This window comes from Bombus affinis, chromosome 1 (genome assembly GCF_024516045.1).
Source record: "Bombus affinis isolate iyBomAffi1 chromosome 1, iyBomAffi1.2, whole genome shotgun sequence".
NCBI classification, from domain to species: Eukaryota; Metazoa; Arthropoda; class Insecta; order Hymenoptera; family Apidae; genus Bombus; species Bombus affinis.
This window is the reverse complement of record NC_066344.1, coordinates 17261228-17280236: the sequence shown is the minus strand read 5'-3', so window position 1 is coordinate 17280236 and position 19009 is coordinate 17261228. Positions and strand designations below refer to the sequence as shown.

Below are 19009 nucleotides of genomic sequence, written 5' to 3'. Positions count from 1 at the left end.
TGACAAAAAGAAAAAAATACAGTTTCACTAGCATTGTTAGCATCCTCTCAGACAGAAGATTTGCATGTTAAAGCGCGTACGTAAGCACGTGATTGTTACCGCAGATAATTTATCAGATTGATCGTTATCGGTGCCAGTATTTTGTCTTAATTTATTCCTGTCTTCGTACACTTCGTTGAGAATTTATGAACTGTATTTTCCTTTTCACGTGCCAAGCATTGACCAAATTAAGAAATTCACGCTACCTTCTACGTACCAGACGAGTCACGTGTTTAACTTGTACGAAAAAGGAGGACGTATATATATATATATATTCGGAGATCATCGTGTTATCGCATTCCACAAATCATAGAATTAATTCGCCAAAAATTGTACGATTTGAAAAAGCTTGGCGCCTGATGAATTTAGAAATACGATGTTAAAAGTGTGCGAATTGACGAGAAAGAGACGATAGAAACGATGTTGCAATAAGAAAAAGTAATTGCGATTGAGATTAATTTTTGTCAATGTTAAACATTTAACACCGGTATAGTTTATAACTTCAATTTCCATTTGCTGGATTTTTCGATAATGCGCGTGCAATTATTTGAATAAATTTTCTTAAAATATTTAACGATAAAAGATTATACAAAGGAATTCACATTTATCATATAATCATATCCTAACGAGTTAATAAATGCTATAATTCACATATAATTATTCGATTAATCGTTCGTTTACTAATTTAGATAAGTTATTTCGAAAATAACTACATAATCTGCTCATTATTTGATCGACACTTTAGATGTGTGTTTGTTGCATATATGAAAATTTCAGGGAAACGCGATAAGTCAAATTGTTTAGTATATTTTTCAGAAGAGCAATTTTAAAATTCAACACCGTGTTATATCAAAATAAACTACAATACATTGTCTTCTTATTTTATTTTAGAGTTGAACATGCGCATTGTTTCTCGCTCTTCATAGTCTTAAAAATATTCCTTATCGTAATATTAAAATATCGAAGATATTAAAATGTTGCTTTCTTTACTAATAGTATCTTTGATTTTTATAAAATTCCGACAACTTATAAGCTATTCTTATGAGGCTTATATTTTTGAACCTAAAAGATTATTTTCATTCTCAACCATGTCACTCCTTAGTCGTAGAGTGACATTAAAATCAAAAAATAAACAAAGATGTGCTTACTATATTTCTTTTCCCTGCGAACGCGATAGAATAGTGCAAATTATTAAGCATAAATATTCATTTGGACCTTCTAGCAACGCGCTATAATCAATAATTTTACTATAACTTTATGACTAGGAATTTTTCTATGACTATAACTTCTTGATTATAATTTCCTTGACAACATTTCGACTTCTAAGAAAACATCTTGTGGTAAATAACCAACGTATAGTAATCGCAATTTCATGCTCGATGTTTCATATGCTATGTAACCAACTCGTGATTGAAATTTAATAGTTTCAGAAAAATGTTTCTATTTTTCATTTCATTCTTTAATATGACAAAGATGTTTATCTATATTTTTATGTATCTACATTTTTACGAGCTCGATAAAATATCCCAGCCAGATAATTGATAATGAATTGTTATACGTTAGAAATTTATTGAAAGATCATTGTAAAAACGTCAAGAACAACTTATCAAGAAATAATAACGGACAAAGTGCTCACAAGTCGCAAAAGTGACGAAGAAACGATTTAATTGGAAATATACGACGATATCTTTTGAGGAGAGAAAATTTTATTTCTCAGCTCATTTGAGCTATCCGATATTATAGTTAGCAAAACTAACGTTAAGCAAGAAAAATATTCTTTGATATACTTTTCAGGTACGATAGAAATGAAAGAAGATCGGAATCAATTTAGCTAAATTGCTAATCTTCCGTGAATAAAATAATCCTTAAAATAATCCATTAAACGAATGTCTCGGATATCACAAACATTACGATAATTTTACTTTCATGATTGTAAATTTTCAAATTACAAATTTTGTTTAATTTTCAATTAGACTAAGGAATAGGTCCAGGATTGAATTTTTTTTTTATGAAAATTCCTCACAACTCCATCAAAGAATTAATGCGTTTCTATTTCACCGAACAAGTTAAGGTTTAAATATTTTGTTGTATAAATATACTGTTTAACACCCCGATGGAGGATTTCCATCTTTTCTACACACTAAACGCAGTAACAAATTTTTTACAATTTTATTACTATTTAATAATAAACATAGAGTATATTATTTTTGCGAATGTTCATGTAAATTTATATTTTTACGAACATAACTAAAAAAAATGGTGCTTAAATAGAGGTTCATTTTATTTGCCAAAAACTATAACGCGTGTTTCATCTACGATATTTCATATATCTTTGTATATTGTATGCTAATTGAAATATTCCATATATTTTTGTACATCGTACGCATTTTTTCGTCCTTAAGTTTCGTATAAATGTATGACATACCAAGGTCTAGTGATAATTAAAACATTTATTCCTCTTCGTCCGTTTCAATTAAAAAAAAAAAAAAAGAAAGGAAGAAACTCGTTGTAAATCTAAGTCTAAGTAAAGTAATAGAATATTTGTATTAGAAACACACTACATATAGATCGAACACAACAACTTACCTTCTTCTCTATTGATTTCCTTAAGTTGTTATTCGAATTAAAACTGAAGACAACGAAAGAATAATTGTGAATCCGATGAAGTTCGAATTAACGTAAGGAGTATAATGTCAATTGCATGGAAATCAATTTTTAAAGCAATTTATTTCCCGCAAACATCACGTGCTACCGTGTAAAACCAGTTAAACCAGTCTAACTTCACTTTTGGACGTAATTATCACCAGTTAGCCAGTACCAACGGTAGCCTGTATACTTGTATGCATTATGGTAATCTTAATATGTATGTAGATGCCTCGTGATTGCAATTTTTATTTCACCTTTACTTTTTTCTATTTTGATTCCAATCATAGTACTTTCTATACTCACTCCTTCAAAAGGTCGTCACATGATCCGAAGAATTTACATCTCCATCCGGAATTCCACACAGATGTTAACCATTTCTATACGTTTAATTGTTGTTTACTCACGATTAATTGACAGTTGACTGTGCAATAATGTCCATTAGTCAAACATCTGCAGGCCTTATTAGTCTGTTATTATGTTAATAAAAATGCCAATGTTTATACGTTTATAAAAATAAAATATTTTTGCACTTATTGTTAGCATTTATCGCAACATATTCAGTGATTTCAGACAATTTCAATGCACCAAGTAAGTTAAAGTAAAGGAATATTAACGTCGGAATTATAAATATCAAATATAGTTAAATATAAAGCCAAATATAGTCAAATATAGTTAAATATAAATTTAGAAATTGAAAAGGAAATTACTAACGTACAGATTGTACTCTGTACAATGTAACAAAATAATGGAATATTTGTATTAGAAACATAATACATATAGATCGAACACAACAACTTACCTTCTTCTCCATTTACTTCCCTAAATTGTTTAAACATATAATTTTATATTTATTTGAAGGTTTATATCACGTTATATTTACAAATAATTACCTTTTGCATTAAGCGTACAATTTAATTAACCACTCTTGTGCTCATTCTCTTGCTTGTCATACAAAACGATAAAAATATATTAATAAAGATCTAGAACAGTTGAACGGAGAATAAATCTTTTTTTGCAAACATTCCTGAGCGATGCGTAGTTCGATGCGACGTCTTTTGCTATGTAGAACGGCGTTTAAATGCTATATCAACATCTATACTTTCGAGAGAAGCAACACTTAGCTAACAAGCTAAGCTTTTCGGTAAACATTGTACTTTCTTAATAGAAAAATAAATTAGTTAATCTTGAATGGCTCAAAATTTAAAATTAACATAAATTCGATGCGGTTTTTATCGTTAACATACAGCACTGGTATTTATATTTTAACAAAAGAAATCTTTCTATGAATTTTTTATGGTAATAATAACAGGTATTTCATATTATGTATATTTTATTACCACACAGGAGTTACAGCGATGTTCATATTCCATTGTACACTAATCATAAAAAAGTATGAAGATATAATATATCTACGATATCTTTTATAATATACCCTCCTGTTTCAGTTCCACAAAATCGCGAAAAAGGTTTCTTATGCTCCCTAGAAAGGAAGTGGTTATATCAACGAATCAAAAGATCCTGCAGGAAAAAGTTACTTTACAAAAGAATACCTATAGCAGCGTGGATACCAAAGTATCGCAAGGACTACATAGTAAGTGATCTTGTTGCCGGTATTACCGTAGGCCTTACCGTTATACCGCAGGCAATAGCTTATGCGAACGTCGCAGGACTTCCTTTGCAGGTAAGACAGTTTGCTCGTTCGCTCGTAAAATTTTACAAATTTAATATCATACCACTATACCTTAGTATATTTGTAATTAAATTATTTTATATATAGCATATATATAAAACTAATTTATTTTGAAGTAAAAAAAAAGATTATTTCTCTCTTAAACAGATTTATACATCTTTACTTTCGGAGCTTAATGCAACTTAACTCGTAACGTTATTTCTTAACGTGTTTCTAATATGTATAAAATATTCTTTGAAATATTTTAACACATTAAGATTAATTTACTATTTAAAAAAAATACTATCAGGACTTGGTTTGAAATAAGAAATAAGAAATTTTACATCATTCTTGTTATTCTTTATGAGAAGTAAAAATTTAATATCAGAAGGAGAGTGCTGGTATGTTATAAAATTTTATATTATATCTATTAAAATTTTAAAATTAATATTGTCAAAGTTAAAAACAATGTTGCATCTAACTACATACAATTTTATGCCAATCTTAATAATTTGGAAATTAATAGTATATAATTGGAAAGGATAGAATAGTTTTGTATTGGTGCGCGTGTTTAATAGCGGTATCGTAACTTCCGTCATACGATTGAATCAAAAGATTTATTAGGGATATTCTCGAGAAATGTATAGTTAATTAGAATCCCTGAAAGCTTCCATATGCAAAAGTGTTCTCTAACAAAATTATTCCAACGTTCCATCATTATCGCAACCAGTTTTGAGTATCGTTTTAGTAAAACCGATTGTGATATTTACAAAATGTCAAAATCATCGGAAATTATAAGAAAATTTATTAAAATTTATGACACACATCTTCCACTATGCAACTGAAACATTGAATCTTAACTCGTTAACCAACGTTTCTTATTAACTTGGCTGATAAGTGTGTTTTAACGAAATATATTTTCACATCTTAAAACAGCCGCGCTGGCTCGGTCGACTGCAACTTATGTTCGATAATAATAATAAATCGAGTTGCAGAGGTGCCGGCTGTAAAATCGACCGGAACTTTCGATATTCGAACTGGAGACTTCTTCTCGTTTAGACAAGCGACTTTCGTGCAGATGATATCGCTACGGTCTGTCTTCGTTGTTCCAAACTGAGAAAACAAAGAGACGTATAAGCGATATCGTGCGGGACAAAAGTCGCTCGTCTGCATCGTGTTTAATCGAGAAGGAGTCTCTGGCTCGAATATCGAAAGTTCCGATCGATTTTATAACCGGCACCTCTGCGACTCGATTTATTCGTAGTCGTACTGTTCTTACTTCGGCGCGATATCTGGTGATCGAAACCCGCCTAAGACCCGAACCAATGCACAATATGCACACGAGTGACGAGACAAGATGTCGCAGCGACGTCGTTATGCGATTGTGTAGTCGAGCGATACAATCTCGCTCGTGTGAATTGCACGATTAGAACATATACGAACTTATGTGTGTAACATACTATATATCTGCCGAATCACATAGCGATATCGTAGCGACGTGGTTGCGACAGCGCGTTGTTCGTGCGCATCGAACCTTAAACTGTGTAGGTCCCATTACGTGTCTTCCAGCTGTACCAAAATCATTTTTGCTCACTCTGCGAGTACTAGCGTGTACGCACTAAGAGTTGGGCCTTTGCTTAACGGTAGCTGGTAGAAACATTACCGAGGCAGAAGATAAATTGGCTGCCCCATTATAATATAAGGCCCGATGCGGACAAGCGACTTTTTGACGCTGCTTTCTCGTTACGATGTATTTCTGTCTTCGTTGTGTTTTTAGCTGGGAAAATAAAGAAAGACACGCGACGCAACGAGAGCTCAGCACCAAAAAATCGCTCGTCTGCACCGGGCCTAAGATGGAACTTTGAATAGCTTATCTGAAACGAATATTTTTATGTTTTAGTTCAAGCGTTACAATAAACTCAGGGCGCTTTCTCGTTATTAATCCTACAGCATAACATCTTCGGCTCAATTATAGTTTTCCAACGCTTCTCTACGAAACTATTTTCTAAGTTAAAAAATATTTCGATTGAAAAAATGAGAACTTAAGAAAATTCTTATTGGTATGCACGATTTCGTTTCAATTTTATTTTAAACATTGATACAGGAATTGTATATCTCATAAAATCGAAGTATAAAAATTCGAAGATTACGGCAAAATTAAAATTTCTTGTAAAAGCAAAAATATTTAATAATTTCGTTTGTTTTGCAGTATGGTTTGTATTCGTCTTTCATGGCGTGCTTCGTGTACACCATCTTCGGATCCTGTAAAGACGTTCCAGTTGGACCGACCGCGATCATCGCAATATTAACCAGAGAAACATTACAGAAATCTGATCTAGAACCTGACTTTGCGGTTCTTTTAACTCTCATCTCTGGTTGTATCTGTTTTTTTATGGGAATTTTACATTTAGGTAATTGTATTATCGGTTACTTTTTTTAATTGAAACTCAACAAACTCTCAAACTCTCCTCTTTATTAGAATAGCCCTAGAGCTCATATGTTTTTTAAATTTACTTCTATGTGGAATAATATCGAATGACATGACGGCGGTATTTAAATAATTGAATAAAAATCAAATAATTAAAGTCTATAGCGTAATTTTAAGAGAACGGTTATGTGTGAACTGCGAATATTTATGCAAGTTCATATTTTTATGAATACAACTGAGGGAGTAAAATCTAAGCATAGGTTTATTTCATCCTCTAAATATTATAATGCTATATGCTTCGAAAACTTTCTATATTTTTACAATATATATGCCCTGCACGTTCTTACGCATCTAAATTTTTCATAAATGCATAAAAAACCACAGTCTAGTTATGTGTATATTCCTATTTATATAAAAACATATTATATATTTGATCATATTAATATTAAATAATATTATATTATATTAATTTATATTTTATAATATATTTATAGTAATTTTATTATATTATGCTATAAATATATATATATATATATATATATAATATACAGTATATTTTGTACTCGTTTTATTTAATTAATAATAACTGGAACTCGTTTTATTTAATTAATAATAACTGGAAAGTAAAATGAATAAAAACAATATACTGTATATTATACAATATATTATACTGTATATTATACAGTATATTGTTTTTATTCATTTTACTTTCCAGTTATTATTAATTATTTATTAACAATTTAATAATATATTATATTTATATTTAATAAATATTGACACTTCTTCTGTTATCAGGCTTTTTATTGGATTTTATATCAGGACCAGTTTCGGTCGGATTCACATCAGCAGCGGCAATTATTATAGCTACTAGCCAAGTAAAAGATATTCTAGGCATTCATATCGGTGGTAGTAAATTCGTCGAAGTATGGCAAAATATATTTGAAAAAATTGGAGAAACGAAGCTCTGGGACACTGCATTGGGCATCTCGTGTATAATTATCCTTCTTCTTCTCAGAGTTAGTATCATTTCATCGTTCAGTGGAAAATAACACAAATAGATCCTTATAAAAATAATTTTTTAAGTATATACAAAGTAGATTCATCTTTCTTCATACTTCCTGCCGAGTTGTTTACATACTTGCAGTGCAGACGTGTGACTTTTGTCGCAATCTCGCTGTGATCGTATATCTTTCTTTGTTTTACGAGTTAAGAACGACGAAGTAGACACATGATCGCAGTGAGATTACAAAGATGAAAGTTGCACATCCGCATCGTGCTTTACGTCTAGCGAATGATTCGTCGAATTATGTTGCTTACAAATTAATTCCTTGCTATTACACGTGTTACTTTTACATACAAACATTATTGACTGTTCAATATTTTTTGAATATCATTAATCAAAAATACATATACGTATAATGTATATGTATATGTATAAGACATAATGTATACGACACGAATGTAGATCAATTAAAATTTATTCACACGATTCGAATTAAAATTTTCCATGAATTGTAACTACCGAAATTTTATATTTTATATTTTCACGTATTATCATCGCCAATTTTTTACTCCCTACTTTTTATAGAAAAATAAAATAAAGAATAATTTTTGTATAATTTCTTTTTTTTTTTCAGAAAATCAAAGACATACCGTTTATGAAAAAGGCTGCAAAAATGTCATCAAGAGCGCAAGTAATTATGCAAAAATCACTCTGGTTGCTGTCTACGGCGCGAAATATTCTCGTGGTCCTCGTGTGCGGTGTTATGTGCTGGCTTTTAGAAAGTCACTTAGGTTCTTCGCCTGTTAGACTGACTGGCCACGTTAAACAAGGACTTCCGGAATTTCGGCTACCACCATTTCAAACTTACCACAAGAACGAAACGTACGACTTCGTCGACATGGTTTCTGCCCTCGGCTCTGGATGTCTAGTCGTTCCTTTGTTGAGCCTCTTGGAAACCATTTCCATTGCCAAAGTTTTTAGTAAGTCTCATAACAAACGTTTTTCACCAACTACACAATTCATTTTCTCTAAATAAAATATTTCTTTCCGAACATACTTATTGTAGTAATAATTAATTTAGCAAAAAATTAGAGAACTCGATAAAAATTATTTGAAAATAAATCAAATAACGGAAGAAAATTTAATCAGTCAAAGAGTACGTTCTGAAGATCAAATGTCCTTTTTCGCGAATCTTATTACACATATCACAAGGCTTTATTTAAATGAACTTTCTCTGCACAAATGTAAAATATTTGAATTTTAAATGTGAATATATTGAGGCCGTTTTTAAACATGACTCATTATTCAGATTTGTAACTTACCAGAAACACGGGATTTGCTTCCAATCTACCAATCACAAATTATTATAATAGAATATAGTTCGCAAAAAGTGAATATCATAAATTTTGACCTTGACTTTATTCTGAGACCATATAATCATACATTAGCCAAAAAATCGAAGTAACGTGTTTTACTTAAGAACATCCTAACTGTCTTCAAATTGAAAAAATATAAAACGTAGGAGATTAATATTAAAAATTAGTAATTTTCATTTAACAATAAGTACAGTCAATACGTTTACATAGAAGATAATTAGGAAATGATAGAATCTGGGTAAAATTTATTTTACATACAAAATAATATATACGAATATTATACTTTAAATTATTTATATATTTTTGTATATTACACGTGTTCTTTGCATATTTGCACTTTCAAGTTTCCCATAAGTACATGGAAATCCATGGTCACATAATGAGTAACTGATTGTTCAAATACTCTGATGCTATCTGCAAAGTGCATACTTCAAATAAATATCTCGAAACCTACTATGTATGTTTTCATGTTCGTTTTAATTTTTGCTAATGTAGTCATAACGATTGTATCGATTATCGTAGATGAAGGTAAACCAATCGATGCAACTCAAGAAATGTTGGCTTTGGGCGTGTGCAACGTTGTGTCGGCTTTCGTTTCTTCAATGCCCGTCAGCGGTGGCCTCAGCCGAGGTGCAGTAAACCATTCCTCTGGAGTAAAGACAACTCTCGGCGGTATCTATACTGGCCTTCTAGTACTCGTGTCGCTTCAGTTCCTCACCCCATACTTATACTTTATTCCTAACGCCGCCCTTGCTGCAATCATCATCGCGGCGGTCATCTTTATGGTGGAATTACACGTGATCAAGCCTATATGGCGAACAAAAAGTACGTTGTATTATTAATCCCTTTTATTTTTTAAGTAATATCGATATTATTTTTCACATGAAGTATTGCGCCGCTTCAACCTGTAAATAGTATTTATTGCTGAATAAATTAAATTAGTTATGAACTTTCTTTTTTTTTTTTTTTTTTTTTTTACGTGGAGGAAATCCGCACGGACACCAGGCCACTTCTGGGGGGGGGGGGAAGTGGCGTGGTAGTGCCGAACTCCAACCGACTAAAACCTCCACGATGACCGACCCGGCTGCGATCGACACACCGGGCCCAAATTAGTTATGAACTAGCTTGATATCATTTATACTTATGCTTATCCTTATATCTATTCTTATTTAGCTAAGGTTTTTTAAAATTTGTAAATGTAACTTCTTAAATTATGAATTTTAAAGAATCATAACTAGACTGTGGATGTTTATACATTTATGAAAAAATGCAAGAAAGCGTGTAATGTAAACATATATAAAATATCGAAGGTGTAGTATCCATTATAATATTTTATGAGTAAAATAAACTTTTACTTAAGTTCTGTGTCTTTAAATTTGTTTACAAGTATATAAATTTACATAAACATTCGCAGTCTGATCATAGCTCATGGTTAAATTAAATACTCTGAAAGTACTTTCTTGTATTTAGTTTAATTTTAAGAAACGATATTCTACGAACTTAAAAAACATCTTGTAAACGTTTTTAATAACGACTGTATAAATTTCTATTAACTGAAATAGAAGTTTAATAAATAAATATAGAAGGTATAACAAAATAAAAGTAGAAGTTTGCTAATGCAAGAATACATATATATTCTAAATTGTACTATGTACTAAAATATAGAAAACAGACGGGAATAAAATCACGTTGTAAAATATAAAAATGTTTATAGTACCCTATGTAACGATTAATGTAATTAATACATCATTTCTTTTTCAGAAATTGATCTCATACCAGCAATAGCTACATTTCTATGCTGTCTTTTTATAAGACTTGAAATAGGTATAGTGATTGGTATCGGTATAAACGTTCTGTTCCTACTTTACGCTTCAGCGAGGCCGTCGTTAAGAGTTCATAAAGATACAGTAAGAATGCTTTTTAATCTTTATATTCTTATTAACTAACTTTCTCTATAGAAAAATGAAATATCAATGTAATAGTAAAGAACAAAAATATTTTCATGTCTTTCATTCGTGATATTTTTTATTAAGCTGTTTTCTTAATAATATGATATTTTTATTTCAGAGTATTAACGGCTGTGAATATCTTGTCATAACGCCTGACAGAAGTCTCGTTTTCCCGAGCGTTGAATATGTGCGAGCTGTAATTAGTAAGCAAGGTACAAAACAGGGAACCGCAGTACCTGTTGTCATAGATTCTACGCATATTCAAGCAGCAGATTTTACAGCCGCGAAGGTACACTGTGAGATACTATCTGTAAAGTATCTGTACTAACATTCAAATTATAAAATTATCAAATTTTAATCTATTAAAATTTATTCCTATGCTATAATTGATATACTTATTATTTAGGGAATTAAAAGTTTGACGGAAGATTTTTCTAAACGTGGACAGCCTTTAATTTTCCATAATTTGAAACCAAGTATTATAGAAATTTTCAAAGGTGTAAAACCTTCTGGTTTGAGGTGTAGCTCTAGCGAACTTGAACTTAATGACTGTTTGAAAGGTAATTAAAATGTTATTACTTTTTACATAATATATTGAGCAATTAAATAACTGATTTGTTCAATTTTATGTAAAAATGTATGATTTATGTAAAACTTTTATTTATTTCCAGAATTTTCAAATATTTCGTCGGCTTCTACGAACAGATACTGACAATATTTAGACTTCTATAAATTCCGTCCCGGAAGTACTCTTTCTTTAGTTTATATGTATCAGTATTATATTAAAACGAAGATGGTCAATATGTTAGACAATATTATGATAAAGAGCAACAATTTTATTTTATAATTAATTGTTACCTTGTAACAATTACATATTTTAATATGTAACAATTAACCCTTTCGACACAATGTTATACTATACGACGATATTTCACGTACATAAGTACTTCTGCATTACAAAACGAAAGTTCTGTTTTCTTAAAAATACATACGATACACATTAGTAATATAAAATAATTTTAAATATTACAGGAAAATATATGAAAAGATTATATGTACTACATCGATATTGTGCCAAAAGGGTCAGATTATAAGTAGGATTATAAGATGTACATTGGCTCACGAAAATATTTGAACATCTATCAGAGAAATCCTTTATGCCCATATTATGCGCGTTATATACGAAATTTTGGAATTTTATCAGCACTGTAATAAGATACGATTGTCATGATTATATTCATAAAATTTGAAATCAATCGAAAAATGTATATAAAAATTCCGAGATATTTATTACAAACATATTATATATATGTGCGTATATACATATATATATATATCTTGTAGAATATTCTGAATATCTTTTAGAGTATAATTAAGTGTCAGAACAGCAATGCTAATGAAATTTCAAAATGTTTCATATAACACACATAATATATTTACAAAAGATCTCCACAAATGTTTGAATACATTCGTGAACCTGTGCATATACAAACATAAACGAATACATTGACGCAAATCCACATAAACTGTCAATAGTATTTTACATGACTTTTTATACAGACACATTATTTGTACATGCTATTTAAAAATTACTCCTTATTACATTTAACATATGTCAATACTTCATATCATTTCAAAAAATATTAACAAATATTAAAAAATGTTTCAGGCACATTATTCTAAGTTTTAGATAATATCCCATAAAAATCAAAATTTCAATAAAACTAATAGTAGGTATACATATTTTTCTAACAATACATCATTTTTTTCTAAAATTAAACAAGCCTGTTTAATATAACTATGAAAATAAATTATAAATCTTTTTAATTAGATTTCTCCAATAACATGACTTTTTATTAGTTTAAACTAAATAATTACTTCCCATTATCATATTGTTTAATTTATATCCAGGATTCTTGCACCCATTGCAGGGCTTGCTATATAAAATGTTGCATTTCCAGAATACCTATAATAAAAAGACATTTATAAACATCGTTGTGTAAAGAAAAAGGAAGAGAATTATAGAAATATTTAAAGAAAAAATCTAACTTGGCCTTCATATGATTAATTGCTTCATCAATTACATCTTTTTTCAATAATGTTACTGTACATCCTCCAAAACCAGCACCAGTTAAACGACTTCCTAAGACACCATTTATTGCTCTCGCTGCTGTTACTAAAGTATCTAGCTCAACGGAAGATACTTCATAATCTGTTTTTAAAGAATCATGACTTTCATTCATTAACTGTCCAAATTTATCAAAATTTCCTTTTTCTAGGGCATCTGCGGCATCAATTGTTCTTTGAATTTCTGTTACTACATGACGAGTTCGTTTTATCATTTCTTCAGGTACATTCTGTGATTTTAAAACTAAAAATAAAATCAACATAATAAAAAACACAATTTTGCTTTCTAACATAATTGTATTTATTTTCTACCTTGAATATCACTCATAGATACTTCACGTAAACTTTTTTTATTTAATCTTTTTGCAGCTTCATAACAACAATCTCTGCGCTCACAATATGCGCTTGAACTTAATTTATGAGGAGCATTAGAGTTAGTAATTAGAAAGATATAATCATTTATTTGTGACATAGGTATTTGTTTAGTACTAAGATCTTTACAATCAAGAAGAAGAGCATAGCCTTCTTTACCCATTACAGAGATAAACTGATCCATGATACCACACGGAACTCCAGCAAAATCATGTTCAGCACGTTGACATGCTAAAGCCTGAAAGATATAAGCTTTACATTTCTCTAGTTTAGTAAAGTTATAATTTATATAATATACTCTGTCATTATACTTTATCCTCTGGCTTTTCTGATTTTATACCAGTTAATGCTTCCAAAAATGTGTAAGTAGCAACTTCTAAAGCAGCTGAACTACTCAGACCAGCACCAACTGGTACAGAGGATACAATCACGGCATTAAAAGATGGCACATCACCTAAAATCAATGTTTTAATTAAATTATACGATAGAATTCTTTTATTACATTTTGATAAAATGGATCAAAATAATAAATAAACTAACAAATAAAATTTGCTATACATCCTTTTACATAATTAGCCCATTTTGGTTCTCCTGGTTTTATACTCTTATGAGACCTAACTTCAAATTCAACGTAATTTTCAGAACTAACTATTTCACTAAGGGAAACAATTTTACATTTATCCATATTGTTACGTTTTCCAACTATGAGTGTAACCATGGGCAATGCCTAAAAATATGGAGAACGTTATGCTTTACTCTATTATTAGTATTTGTTATAATATCTCAAATAATTTAATGATTACATATTTTCATTAAATACAAACATATTTATAACTTCTAATTTTAAAAATCGAATAACATTAAACTGTTATTAAAAGGCATTAAAAGACATTATATTGTTAATATAGCTAATTTTTCTGCAAAAATAAAACAATTTTTAAAAGTCGTATATAAATAAAATAATACTCTAATAAGTAATACACATTTAGGATTTACTTTAATAGATAATAAATCATTAATATTGTATAAATTTTTAACACCCGAAATTAATATATATATAATATATTAATAATAATAATATAAATATATATATAATATAATATATATTTATAAGATATATAGATTTAACAAATTCTGTATAAAAATTCAATTATTAGGTAATTAATAATTTTTAATAATCTATTTCATATATTCGATAATATATTAGAATCGATGTACGTATGTATTATAAAAAATAACAGTAGTTCATATCGATATAAAATTGCAAAATCAGATGAATGTATGATTATACGATAATAATTGATAAGAGTTAATAAGATACAAATCATAATATATCTTTGCTCAACTAAATTTTGTTATCGATAGCTAGTGAAACAAATTTTTAACGAATTAAACAAATCTATTATTTGAAAATGTCATTTCTTATTTAATGTTATTTTTTAACATACATATTTGATTAAATCGATTACTGAATGATAATAAACTGATTGGATCTTTAAATATAATACATTAATGACACGAAAAATAAGGAGTTAAATATAAATAAGTCTAATATAAATTGAAATCAGCGTTACTTCTTTCGAACAATAACGAGTTCTGTAAAATATATTTTCCGATTAATCACGAAAAACAATAATTACAGATTTAATAATTCTGTGTAATATACAAAGAAACGTAGTATTTATATAAGCATCAAAAACTTTACCATCGGTAGAACAAAACCTTCATTGTAATCAGTATGCTCTCCAATTAAATTCACGCGACCGGGTGCGCACACACAAACGTTCGCATTCTCCTTAAATTTATTCGCAAAAGCTTCTAAAGCTCTCGATTTAATGTCATTCAAATTAAGCACAGTTGTTGCCATTTTTACCGATTATTTCAAAACTATTTATATGTAATGTTACTTAATACACGAAATATATAAAGATTTTAAAAAGATGAATGCAGTGGAATCTATGAATTTAATTTTACGTAACTCATAACACAGTAAAAATACGAACTGATACGAATATAAGTACAATACGCTTCAAACGGGTAAAATTGGTATTAAGCACACGTACACGTTATCAATACATCAACTTTGATTATGTGTGCAGTTACATACTTGTAAATGTACGCTTTATCGTATCGTTAATACAATGCAACTATTCTGCGTGTATATACATACAACATGCACGCCACAAATATAATAGAATTCGTAAAAGTGACGTTTAATATATTAAGAATATCGTCTTGTGCTATTAAAAGAATAATACATGACTAAAATGATATCTCTTTTAATTGTTAATAATTTCTAGTTGATATCTAATTTACGTAATGAACTAATCACCGATATTTGACAATAATCTGTATTGATAATGCCATGACGGTCTCAAATCCCCTTATTAAAGAATTGAAAGGTAATTAAACAATATAACGCTTTTATAGGTTAGGAAATTAATAATTCATTAATAAAATTATTTTACAGTGATTTCTTTATAAACTTTATATTTATCTGAATTTTAAACCTTTATTGTTAGAATTACAAAATTTTTTAATTAATTTCCAAAGATATATTTCCATATTATTTTCTATTTTGTTAAATAAAGATATAAATGCAATGTAAATAAAAAATATTTAAAATGTAATCAAATATTAGTATAAAATAGTATAATAAAATAATTTATTTTTGCAACATTGGTTTGTTGTTTATTATTTAATTCATTAATATTAAAAATGTTTACAAACACTAAACAATGTAAACAATCATACTTTCATACTTATTCTTTTTTATTATATTATAAATCTTGTCAATATATCATTAAACATGATGAAATGATGTTACATGATAAGTATATTATTAAATAAAATAAACAATTTCAGGCTGGACAAGAAAATTAACTGAAAGTAACATTGAGATCGACGAAGAAAATAAAGACCTGCCTTTCTTTTTTAAATGTTTAGAAAGATGTTTCCAGAAAGGTATATTGATGCGTTTAAATCCCATAGGATTTCCAAAATTACCCGATGCTTGGTATTGGATGGAAGAAATTGCAGAAAAACATTTTAGGTTTGCAAAAAGATTTTTAATAAATAAAATTTATTATAGGTTACTTAATTCTTTTCTCACTACTGTGGTATTTTAAGAAAATAGAAACATTTATATTCATAAATTTTAATTAAATCTCTATTATAATATTTCAATATTTAAAACTTAATATTAATAACTAAAAACTTAAAATTAAAAATTAATAACATTATTTTAGTTCCTCTTGTACCTATTCTTTGGTAGTCGAACAAGTTACACAAAATCCAAAAGTGTATACACCTACTGGGCATCTCAGGCTTTTAATTAAAACATGTTTAATGCGAAAGTGCCTTCATATGCCAGTTGAAATGCTAGTATGTATAAATGATATTTAATATCTTAAATAGAATGTATATTTTTGATTCTATATAATTATCATTATATTTTTATAATTTATGTATGTAAAACTTCATAGGTAAGAACACCATTAATGGCTACTGATTATTATGATAAAAACAGTATTCTGGGTGATAATATTCTTGGAGAAATATTTTTATCAGTATTACTGCAAAGCAGTAAATTAAATTTCAAGTTAAATTTACGGAATTGTAGTTTTTTGGATGAATCTTGGCAATTACCAGAATGTTTAGCATTGGAATTAGTACCATGTAAAAGCTTAGGTATTTCTGTATGGTAAGAAAGTTACATTAGTAAAAACAAATGTTCATTGTGAATAATATTTTGTATTATTACAGTTTTACCAAAGGGAGAGCTTTAATAGTTAATTTAGATAAAAACTCTGTAGCTGCAGAAGATGTAATAAACAGAATAATTTTTTAAAATTACTATATATATACATAATAAAATTTAAGACTCTAACTGTCTTTTATCTTTAACTTTTATTAGGATAAAGTTGAAATTGGAGATATATTAGATGAAATAAATGGAAATGCTATAACATCTAATACCAAAGGACAATTACGTAAATTTATGAGAAAAACTATAGGTCAACCAGTATATTTATATGTAATTAAGGTAAGGTATATTCAAATAATATAACACTTAAGCATATAATATATACCCTACATATTCCTTACATCATACATTTTCAGCACCGCAATAAATCAACCTGTGAATTATATGCACCAATTGTTCATCTTATAAGAAGCTCGGGTATTGAGGGATTAAAACAGATATTAAAAAGATTTAATTCTGAAATACAAGATGAGAATGAGAAAACTGAAATGATTAAGCTACAAAGTAAATCATTAAATGCTGGATTTTCTGTTAAATACTGTGGTTCAATATATATTGGTACAAAAGGCGATGTTAAACAAATCGAAAGAGCAATTCTGCAAGTACTAAAGTCAGAAGAAGTGAAGTCAGTGCCTGTGAAGTTTGAATGTTTAGAACTAGGAATTAGGGTGACTCAGGATTTGAATGATGCAGTATGTAAATATAATTTTCATTATATGTAAGATTATGATATCATAACAATACATTCTAACTCAATATTTAGATAATATGTAAACAGAGTTACATGGAAATTTCATCTTGTGGTCGTACTGGAAACATTCCTAATTATTTTGCATTTATTGCAGGGTAAGACGAACTGTAATACCTGTCATATATTTTTGTTTTAATGTAAAAAATAATAATAATTAATATTAAACCATTTTATGGAATTTATAAGCTTTTAATTTATTTTACAGAGACACTAATTGCAATTTAGCAACCAAATTTGATGCATATGTCTTTTATCATCAAAATGAAAGCGAAGTGCAAACTATATTGCAAAGTTTAGGTCAAGGATTCCAACGCACTCATTTTGCAGTTTAATGATTTTAAACAAGAGAGATTTATACAGAATTATTCTTTGACATTTAAATCGAACTTTATGTAATAATATGTTCCTAAAACGTTTCTATTCACGTTTCTATCTAGTCAATTCCAAATGAATTATACTCTCTATTTATTTTATTCCTTGAGAAATATTCCTTTCTAATAAAAATTGTTCCAATCATATTGAAACTAAATAGTTTCTTGAAAAAGTAAATAAAATTGATTGTTTCATTTTTTGAAGGTATAATATAATTATATTTATTTGAATAAATAAATAATTTAATTATACTTAATTGATTAAATATAATATAATTATATTTATTTAATTAAATAAGGTATTACTCTTTATTGTTTATTAAATATTTGAAAACTATATATATAGATATATTTATTTGACAATCAATCCTGTATATATACAGAAAATTGAATAAATTCATTAAAATTTACGCATATATTAATTTGATACATATAAATAATATTAATATATATTAAATTTTATATTTCTCAATAAATTAAAAAAGTAACTCCATTATAGAATCCTTATTTTT

At 28.5% G+C, this 19009-nt stretch overlaps 3 protein-coding genes across 8 annotated transcripts in view; 2 read left to right on the top strand and 1 right to left on the bottom strand.

Moving 5' to 3' along the window:
- The window catches only part of LOC126917702 (sodium-independent sulfate anion transporter-like), a 37804-nt gene extending 25869 nt beyond the window's left edge, over positions 1-11935 (top strand). For 3 of the 4 annotated variants that reach the window (XM_050724912.1, XM_050724903.1, XM_050724923.1), the window contains exons 3-11: positions 4131-4366; positions 6564-6765; positions 7578-7798; positions 8420-8765; positions 9684-9986; positions 10923-11068; positions 11229-11399; positions 11517-11670; positions 11782-11935. In XM_050724912.1, coding sequence (XP_050580869.1) covers positions 4131-4366; positions 6564-6765; positions 7578-7798; positions 8420-8765; positions 9684-9986; positions 10923-11068; positions 11229-11399; positions 11517-11670; positions 11782-11822 — 1820 coding nt within the window. In that variant the 3' untranslated portion in view covers positions 11823-11935. Of the gene's footprint in view, positions 1-4130; positions 4367-4929; positions 5899-6563; positions 6766-7577; positions 7799-8419; positions 8766-9683; positions 9987-10922; positions 11069-11228; positions 11400-11516; positions 11671-11781 lie in introns of those variants that run through there. The other variant, XM_050724932.1, reaches the window with a different exon arrangement.
- LOC126917885 (galactokinase-like) lies at positions 11926-15788 on the bottom strand. Of its 3 annotated transcripts, none has more exons than XM_050725303.1 (6): positions 15673-15788; positions 14150-14336; positions 13921-14063; positions 13550-13847; positions 13160-13481; positions 11926-13076 (listed from the first exon to the last, which is right to left on the bottom strand). In XM_050725303.1, exons 2-6 carry the CDS (start codon positions 14325-14327, stop codon positions 13007-13009), a joined length of 1011 nt encoding a protein of 336 aa, XP_050581260.1. In that variant the 5' UTR covers positions 14328-14336; positions 15673-15788; the 3' UTR covers positions 11926-13006. The 3 variants fall into 3 exon arrangements, with proteins under 3 accessions (XP_050581260.1, XP_050581240.1, XP_050581249.1); XM_050725283.1 differs by lacking the exon at positions 15673-15788 and adding an exon at positions 15315-15646; XM_050725292.1 differs by lacking the exon at positions 15673-15788 and adding an exon at positions 15184-15272.
- LOC126917854 (uncharacterized) lies at positions 15721-18578 on the top strand. Its single transcript, XM_050725223.1, has 9 exons — positions 15721-16011; positions 16475-16661; positions 16858-16993; positions 17095-17312; positions 17375-17435; positions 17526-17654; positions 17732-18067; positions 18139-18221; positions 18332-18578. The coding sequence occupies exons 1-9, from the start codon at positions 15975-15977 to the stop codon at positions 18456-18458; spliced, it is 1314 nt and encodes a 437-aa protein (XP_050581180.1). The 5' UTR covers positions 15721-15974; the 3' UTR covers positions 18459-18578.
- The last annotated feature ends 431 nt before the right edge of the window (positions 18579-19009 follow it).